Source organism: Wasmannia auropunctata, unplaced genomic scaffold (assembly GCF_000956235.1).
Source record: "Wasmannia auropunctata unplaced genomic scaffold, wasmannia.A_1.0 LD335976.1, whole genome shotgun sequence".
In the NCBI taxonomy this organism is placed as follows: Eukaryota; Metazoa; Arthropoda; class Insecta; order Hymenoptera; family Formicidae; genus Wasmannia; species Wasmannia auropunctata.
The window spans coordinates 1,659,860-1,670,014 of NW_012026914.1; the positions used below are offsets into that span (position 1 = coordinate 1,659,860).

The 10,155-nt window shown below is 31.9% G+C and overlaps 1 protein-coding gene across 1 annotated transcript in view; it reads left to right on the top strand.

Annotated features, from left to right (window-relative positions):
- Positions 1-10,155, top strand: part of LOC105454769 (cholecystokinin receptor-like) — a 39,648-nt gene that overhangs the window by 10,124 nt on the left and 19,369 nt on the right. The window contains exon 3 of the mRNA XM_011697644.1: positions 159-951. Within this exon, the coding sequence (XP_011695946.1) occupies positions 640-951 (312 nt within the window). The 5' untranslated portion in view covers positions 159-639. The remainder of the gene's footprint in view (positions 1-158; positions 952-10,155) is intronic.

Sequence of the window (10,155 nt, forward strand, 5' to 3'; positions counted from 1 at the left end):
AGAGAGAGAGAGAGAGAGAGAGAGAGAGAGAGAGAGAGAGAGAGAGAGAAAGAGAATGTATGTGTATATACATATGTATATCTGTTAATTACACTACACTGCTTACACAATTATTGTGCCTGACGCTTAATAATTTATATGTTTCGTTCTGTTTGCAGATGTTTATCGAGAGATGATCGCAAGACTCGGAAGATTAAGTAAAATTGCAACTACACATGCGGATAGCGAAAATCGTTATTATATTTTCGATTAATTTTAAACTGCATCATTTTAATATTGCTCAAAAGAATGCTGCAACAATTAATGATCGTTGAAAATTTTGTAAAAAAATAAATAAATTTTTCGTGAAACCGTGACAGAATCGTGAGAAAAAGTCACAAAACGTGTGAAGCTATGCTTCAAACATGTGAGAAAAAAATATCGCTGACTCTATCGTGGCACAGTTCTGAACCGCAGTTCAAAATGTTGGAAGACTAGCCGAGCAGTGAAACAAAACATTCATAAATACAGTTGTGTGATAACAGTTCGATAAAGTGACATCTCACAGCAATGTAACATTCGCTGGTATATCGGGGTGTATTCTGGGCACAGGCGAATGAGGGAGAGAACGAAAGATCGAAGAGCACGAGTGACAAGAAAATGTCGATTCAGGGGCGCAACCTGTCCGATAACACCGCTTCCACCGAATATTTCGGTGCTTTAGAGGCCGATGATGACTCGTCGATTGTTACCGGCCTCCCACGATTCTCCACCGTCACTTCCGGAATTGCCAACGTCACCTCGCCAGTCATCCCGCAGTCATCCGGTCAAGACAGCCTCCTGGAGAATCTTATTATACCGCTGTACGGCACAATCTTCTTCCTTTCCATCGTCGGGAATTCTTTAGTACTCATCACCCTGGCGAGGAACAAACGGATGCGCACGGTGACAAATGTTTATCTGTTGAACTTGGTAAGTCTCTCTGTATTCTGTACTCTGTACTCTCTACTCGGCTTCTGTTAGAATACGAGCTGTCCTCCACAAATGGTCAGCACATTATCCGACTCTGTGGCCTTTCATGGGAGGAAACGTTGAAGAAAATTATGATAATAATACGCAACGGGAACGTGGAAAGCTATAAATTTAAAGAATAAATTGTTCTGCCTTTCTCTGGAATGGAATCGTTGAATACCTATAGTACCGCAATAGATTAATTTTGAAAATTTTTAATTTATTTAATCTAATCAAGAATCTTTCACGACTTATTTCTAATAAAAATTATGTAACATATTACTTTTTTAAATATTAATAACAAGGTCTTTTATAATGTGGATACAAGATGCGCTTTTATAATCATGTATTTTAAGAAGAAATTTAAATATCCTTTTTATTCATGAACATATATAATGCCATTATTTAAAATTCAAATGACAGCATTCCGCTATGGATGTAGATAACAATGCAGAAAATGTTCATCGAAGATCTCGCCAATTGATCGTAAATTAGCCTTCACATTTTGCACACAATAGTATTTGGCGGCAACATGCGGTAACATGGCCCAAAACTGATTATCCCGGCGACATTACTGACAACATGCGATAACATTAGATTGCTCTGTAATTAATCTTAATTGAATCTACGAGATGAACGAATCCTGATAGTATTTTTCATATTTGTTCGAAAATTATTAAAATTCAGTCCAATAATTTTTATTCGTGCATGTACTTATAATTTTTAATAACTGGATAATATTATTAAACTTTTAATTAGCATGATAATAAATAACAAATTATATTCAATTTCATGCGTACATATCGCTCTTTAAATCTATATTATATAATTATTTTTTAATAAAGTCCACATTTTAAAATATCATGATGTTTAAAATATTTGAAGCAAAATCTTTTACGTTCCAAACATATGTAATATACAATCCAAATATAAGAAAAGAAAGTTATATTGGGCATATATTTATATACTCGTATATACAAAGTTGCTCTCCCGATTACGTCATATCGAATACTTCTGACACAATAGTTTTTCACAATTCCCTCAATAATTCCCGCGCGGTTAATGCATTATTTAAAAATAATGTGCAAGCGTTCCGTCTATAGACTTAGCTGAACAATTTTTCAAATCAGATACGGGGTAAAATATAACATTGCGTGTCTGCTCAATGAAATATTTCTTGCACTTTTACGATGTCTCGTGCAGGCTTCTGCGCGAGCGAAAATACCCGCTAGCTTGCGCGTGAGTTAATAAATAAAAACAGAGGATGATAAGAGAGGCAACGAGACCAGGAGATTCAAGGGTCCGCAGTGTGTCCTGCGCGCATCTGTTTGCCGAACCATTTTTGCATATTTCGTGCGAGTGGTGCGCGAGGGAAAAACTGCCAACAGCACCTTTTTTTCGGCTACACCGGCTGCTAGTGATTCGTCACGCATGCATTGTCATCATTCTTTCCAGAACGAAGAAAAATGTCGGTCACGTTCGCGAACGTCGGGGACCTGAAACCTTTTCTTGCTACGTATTCAATGAGGACAAACAATTGATCGGTGGGCTTTTAAAAGAATATTTACGAACGTTTCGTTTATCAATTTTACTTTATAATGTGAAATCGTTGCGTAAGAAAATCTTCAGCGCACACAAATTTGAAATTAGCGACAATTCATGGTTCATTAGTTTATATTTATTCATTGTCTGAAATTTTCAAGATATATCTACTTTTAATTCAGTCACTAATTAAACAGATTCATTTTTAACCATGAAACAAAATATAAAAAGTATGGAAGAATTACAAAGCAGTGGATATATATTTTTAGCATTTTACTGATAAACAAAAATCCGTTAAAATTACCGTATAATCTTTAACCCTGGTATATTTTATTCCTATCCGATCCAACGGTAGACACTCGATATGCTTGTTTTACGATACTTGCTCGCTCGTGCGCGAAATATGAAAGTGTAATCAAACTGTCCTAGATGATTTTTTTTTTAGAAATACACTATGCGTCGAAATTGTTTGCGAAGAAATATATGAGTTTTTGAATATTAATATTAAACGAAAAATTCTGGTGGCGCTTACGAATTGCAAAGGTACAAAAAAAAGAGAACGCGCACAAATAACGCAAATATTATTTACAAATATTTAGAATGCAACAACAAAAATATTAAAGTTGATAAATAGGGTTCAGTTTTTTTTTTGTTGCTATTTTGCCTGCTCACCTCCATATCAAAGTATCCAATAGCGTGTATCTCGATGAATAGATTTTTCAACTCTTAAGGGTTTAGTGCATATAGATATGTAAAAATAGATTGCTTGAATTGAGAGTTACTTGAGAAAATATATAATATGTTTAGTAAAAGCAATAACAGCTTCAAATATGTAATCTCGAATGTACGAGTAATCCTAGGAGTTAATATATAAATGCATTTTATTAAACTTTCATTATTTAATTTTTTAATTATAATTAAAGATTTTAATTATTTTAATTATAATTAAATAAAAAGTAATTTCTGCCAAATAAATCAATTCAAGATACAAATAATATTTCCCTAGCTTTCATTAAATTATTATAAAATTTAACGTAATAATAATTTTTTTAAATAAAAAAATAAGACCTATTAAAGTTTTTGCTAAGAAAATTAATTTTAAATTAATTAAAAAATTTTTATATAATGTTTGACAGTATATATAATTTTTTGATATCTAATATTTTTTTATATAAGATTGTTTCAGGCATAATATTGTAACAATATTACAGTTTAATGTACTATCAATCGCAATGAAAACCATAATAATTAATAAATAATTTGCAAATACTATGCAAATCGCTTATCGTGCAAATTTTTATTATAATTTTATTCAAATAGATTTTATTTACTTAATAGTATTTTTATTGTAATTATTGCCTTTGAATATTACCTGATAATGAAAAGCATACCACTCTGTTGATATTTAATCAAATACTCATTACCATGAAAGCTTGCGGTATTTATACTATTCGGATCTCATAATGGTACTATGCAGCGTCTCATTAAAAAACATTTCTTATGAATATCGAGAAAAACATTACGTGAAATAATATAAAATTACGATTAAATAAATTTCATAAAAAAATAATGCAATTATAGGAAATTAATAAAAGAAATAAACTGTGACATAATTTTACACATTAAATAACGCTGCGGAATAAAAGCAACGGTAACGTGATTAATTTATGATATCAACCAATAGTACGATTTATGATATTAACCAATAATATACGATTTAAAAAAATATAAATACATATTTACATACATATATTAATCTTCCATATTCATTGTCACAGCGCTATCGTCTTAATACAGAATTTCATAGCAAAATCCTCTCGAGAGATCATATAATGCATATATTTTCGAAATATTCTATTTCCCGTTTTGTATTTCCGCAATCTTCCTTCAACAAGAATTCATCCTACTGATAAGCGCCTTACCAGAGACTTCAGCTTGGCGCCGGGAAGCTTTTCCGGAAATGTAGTCAATAAATATAATCTGCTATATGAGTTGGCTGTGTACGTGTACGCAGATTATCGTATCGATATCACTCTGCCGTGTAATATTCTTTGTGAAAAAAAAAATGAAAATCGCACGAATAAATTTAATTTAATTTCCCCGAAATAGAAAAATACCTATTTTTACATATTTATTTAATATGTGATGTATCGCGTACGGATGAATCAGCGATATATGATCGCTCTCTGTTATACAAAATATTTTGTGCAGCTTGCGTAAGAGATTGTGTACACGATAAAACGATTCTCCGGTATCGGCTGTATTTTTGGTATCATAAAATGAAAACCTGAAAACTTGTACGTAAACATCGCAGAATGTAAATTTAATCGCAAGTATTTTTTACGACCTTTGCACGTCATTTATTTCCCGCCCGGTATTTTAGTTGGCGCTCCAGAGGAGGTTATTCGCGGAAAATTTTAGAATATGATAATGTACGACTTAACCCTCCTCCTCCCTCTTTCCTAAAGAGTTCACGTATTCATACGGCTCGTCGCAAATGATACCCGCCCGTTCCAAATGTGGCCTTTTGTCCTCTATCGTACGCCGAGTGCAGACTCTTCGAGTTTCAAGAGAGTACATGCCAAATCATCATCATTAATAATATATAGTGACTGAATCTCACGTAATAACGGCTTTATTTATGCGTGCATTATGTGAATGTGTTTTTGACATCACGGGAGAAAAATGGTAATGCGTAAGCACATACATCAATTCGGTGTCAAAACCGATGTCACGATCCAGCACGGATTTGCAGATCTCGAAAAGTGGAAATGATGAAAATTGAACTATATCTTCAATTATAAAGAATTTAATAACGATAGATCTGCAGATGCTGAATTCGACCTGTCGATATCCATTCTTTTTTTACGCGATTTCACGCGTACAAATGAGAATCTCTCTTTTTTTATAAATTGATCTAACGTTTGAAGAATATATTTCGCACAAATTGGTCCGTATCGGCAAATTCTTTTTTCAATATACGTTACTCTCTCGTATATGGTAAAATGTCAAAGTTGAGATTGCTTAAATGCTACGCTAGTGTTCCCATCAATCAGAGATGATCGATACCGTGTTCTGACTCAATACCATTCATCTGGCCTCCCTTTCAACTTCCTATTTGTTCATCTCATACCCGAGACCACTAAATCAATATATAGCAATTATTTTTATAACACGATTTTTATAAACGTAACAATTTAGGGAATAAAGTGACCACCCACACGTTGTGCATTTCTATTATCACGCTCGTCCATCAGAGATATTGATTTGTTCGAAATTCTATTCACTCCTAATCGATTACGCTCTCTTATCTATCGTAACATTTAATTATTATTCTAAACTGTATTATCAAATTGCATCATTTTTTAAGGTAAAATAGACACTGAATTGTGCTTAGAGATTTGAAAACAATGTAACAAAATATTGTAACAAAAGTTGATAAAAGGAAAGTTGGTAAAAAAAGAATTGGTATCTGACTATTGTTTAAAGTCGAAGGCTGAGCTTTAATCAGATAATCTACGAATTTACGTCAAACTTAAATCAAGATCTCTGACACATGATCCAATTTAATCTATCTCGCTTGATCGATTTCGCCGCCGCTGGTGAAGTAAAGGTTCGAGTTGTTCCTGACAGAGGGTTGGCAATTGAAAGGGCCGAAAACTATTTTCGCGTGTAGGAGTCAGTTAACAATTAACTGCCAAAGGTGACAAGTGTATGACATTTTCACGATCGCGTTTAGCGTTACGAAAGTGGAAAGTAATTGAAATAAAATGGAAAAATAACTATCGTGGGATTTATATAAACAAGAAAGACGATGTTATTACAATAAAAGGCTATGAGTTTTCTATACAGCGCTGGATATTGTATATCCTATTGTAACATTAACTGAAGGATGTAAGACTAGCTTGATAGAAGTCTGTGATTGTACTTTTAAGAAAAAAAATTCTTGTTAAGAAGAAAATGGAGTTTCGCGGATGAGATAAATGCAATGAAATATTCTTTATAGTAACGCGAATCTTGTCGATAAATACTAAAATTAGGATAATTCCAAGGTAAACTAGGATATTTCCGTGCATTCTAATTTACTAACAAATTATAGATACGTTTCTGCTTTGGCAATTACCGACTGAAATAGCTTCTCTACGGGATAATTCTATTTGTTCGCGCTTAGTAAACTGTTTGATATATGTTCTTAGACAAAGCGTTCATATATTTATTAAAGATTCGAAGAATTCTTCGTCAGTACGATTTAATGATTATGTTATTAAAATATGAGTTTTTAAAAATATTTAATCAATATTTTGCTTGCAATTAAGTCAGATTCGCTACTTATATCATTGTAAAAACTTGTTTTCTTTATAAAACTTTATATCATATATAATATTTATAATATAAAGAAAATTAATAAATAGATATCACGTATATACTTTATTTATTATTATCAAATTAACCGCATATTTTATATCAACTGTTATTTAAAACAATAATTATAATTACAATAATCCCACTCTAATCTTTTTTCCTCATTAATATAATAAATTCAGAAATACAAGAGATCAATCTTTTATTTTTATGAGAGACACACAAGTACTTTTATCTCAAGTTGATTGCGTTGCTCCAAATATGTTATTAAATTTTTTAGAATAATTTTCATTACAATAGAAATTAAATATTAAAAAAGACTCTGCATAAGACTTTCAATGTGTGCTCTTCGTTCGTAAAAAAATCTATATAAATGTTTTTTTTGCGGATGGGAAACACAAGTATGCACTCTGATTCAATGCTGGAACGCTGTGTGCAAACTCAATGCTTTCACATTTCTTTTGCTTAACGAGTGCGCCTGGTCCGATCAGAAATTCCGAGGCAGAAAGAGAAAAAAAAGAGAAATAGAATAAAACTTTATTTCTTTTTTGGTCAAATAATCCCAATTAGAATCATTTATTTTGTGATGAACTCACTGGTAAAGTAAATAGGACGGATAAATCAATTCTCCTTGCGTCGAACAAAAATCAATTAATGCTATCAGGTAGATTGAGTTTCGGATAGTCCATGTCAGTATACTATAGTCAATTCAATGTATCGCGATTTTTAACGAAAACTGTTGGTCACTTGAAATAAAAACTATATGTTTGCCAATTAAAATAGGGAGTTACATTTCACATATAAATGTAGATTTTTTTAAACGTTTTTATATCATGTTAAAAATTAATTCTATAATGTAAAGTGTCAATAGTACGTTTTTATTTCATGTTCAAAATTAATTCTGTAATGTAGAATGTCGATTGCACGTGTATTGATACTTAAAAAATTTAAATGTATAAATATAACTTATGACTTAAAAGCTTCACTATTATTATTAAAGAATTTTGTTTATTAGAATCAATAACATTACTTTACAATAAGTTTTTATCTTTATTATATATAAGTAAGCTTGTTATTTCATGTTCTTTTTCAGTAGTTAATTATTCTGGAAGTCAAATTGTAAACATATCGATATAACATATCGATAAATGTTAAATTGTTTATACATATTTAATTATATTAAGTTGTTTATGTATGTAATTACTCAAACATTTTATAAATTGTTTGTGCGCAATAGTTATAATTTTAATAAATACGTACTGTTAGAATAAATTTAACTATAGTGACGGTGCTGAAACATTCTTTCATCGTTCGATAAATGTACCGCTAGAAGTATAATGAAAATACGAGATGTAAAAGGACGAGTCTACAAAGGAAAAATCACATGTGTGTTGAACGTTATATATTTCGCGTGACAATCGAATAGAGTGATGAAACTTGGGTATCTCGAGATGAAACTTTCAATTGTATAGGTACGAGACAGGACGAAAAGTTGTAACGCGTGTTGGGAAAAGTCTGCCACTTACACGCCGACGTTTCAAGAATAAAAGAACTATTCCGTCCAATAAGGATCTTTTATTCTGTTTAATTATTTGCATTTTAAGTAAATCAATTTATTTCTGCCATTTACGTAATCCGTTTTTTGCGATATAAAAAATTCTTCGTAATATGATAAAATCGGAAAAGGGAAAATATCACCGTTATTCATAAAATTTTCAAATATGTATGGAAGAGGAACAAAAAATTCTTCTAATATATTATGGTTAAAGGTGTCCAATGTTTGTAAAATTTTCATGCAATTTTAGAAATATTTTTCTCAAAGTTGCTTTTTAAAAAGCATGACTACACGTGTTTACGTATAGAATTATAACATAACTGCGCTGCTCAAGCTCGTTGGAGAATCATAATTTCTGTTTACAACAAGCACCCCTTGCGCGTTTGAACGTGCTGACTGTAATGTGAAACAACAACTCGTGTTTCGCATACGTAGACGGGATTATGACATCTGCGCTTATCACGCCATTTTGAGCCTATTTTCCTCGCAGATGGCTTCCTGCATAAAGGGAGATAGCCCGGCGTGAACATTGATACAAGCTGTAATATTTATCGCGATGAAATAACCCGTCTCTATACCCATTTCGAGATACTCGCTATTTTTATCGGCAGCGTCGATTAATCGAAATCGTTGTCGAGTATATACGTCCTAGTGCATCATTGCTACCGCTTCACCGTCGCAAATTTTTCAGTCGTCACGTTTCGTTCTGACTGACAATGAGTACTAGATTTGCTCTAAAAATGTTTTTCAAAGCCGCTGATAAGTAAAAGCACGCACTGCAGAAGTCATATTTTTAAAAATATTTGTTAGTTTTTTCTCGCGTTCGCTTTGTTTCCTAATATGAATTATTGAAATTCAAACGTGCGATACGTATTGAATTATACACAGCATCTTGCGTAGATCAAAATTTATAAACGACCAAGACATTTAAATATTTTCCTAAGAAGGAATTTGTAATTGTTCCGACTAAACGTGTTACGTCCGACTACTTGGAAACACTTATTAAACTTGTGACTTTTCAACTTTCCGCCTGGTAGAATAACCGGACCGCAAAAACGCGAGGAATAAAAGTTTAGCGAAGCCATTAGTATAAAGCGCGTTCGCAGTAATGGTGCTTCGTTTATATCGATATTAGTTCTATATCTCTTGTTTTTTAATCCATTAATACAATACGAGAGTCAACACAATAAAACGCGTTATATAGTCTGTCAAAATTTTTACACATACTATTTTTATGTACATAAACCGTTCTATCCTGTTTTCTGGATATCATTATTCTTTGTCCATAAAGAAATATTTGATAAAATTACGGAAATTTATACAATTGCTAGTAATGCGAGATAATTAATTATTTTGGATATGATATTATTTTCTACCATATGGTATATCCTATATATATCTCTATTAAAAAATCAAGTTTTATTTTTTTATGCATTAATTTCACATGTTATTTAGCTCAAACACAATGTCAGGAGCATAACAGCGTGGGATGAAAGGTCAGCTTTCTAATGTAATTTAGTAAACTCACGGTTGCGTAAATAACAACGTTGAACCAGTACTGCAACTATTACAGTACTCATTTTTTGTCACAAGGCGTCACAAATGCCTACCCATCTGAACTTGCAGGGATACTAACCCATGTATATGTATTACATATATGTATATACAGTAATATATACGTATATGTGCTTCTGCAATTTCAGATG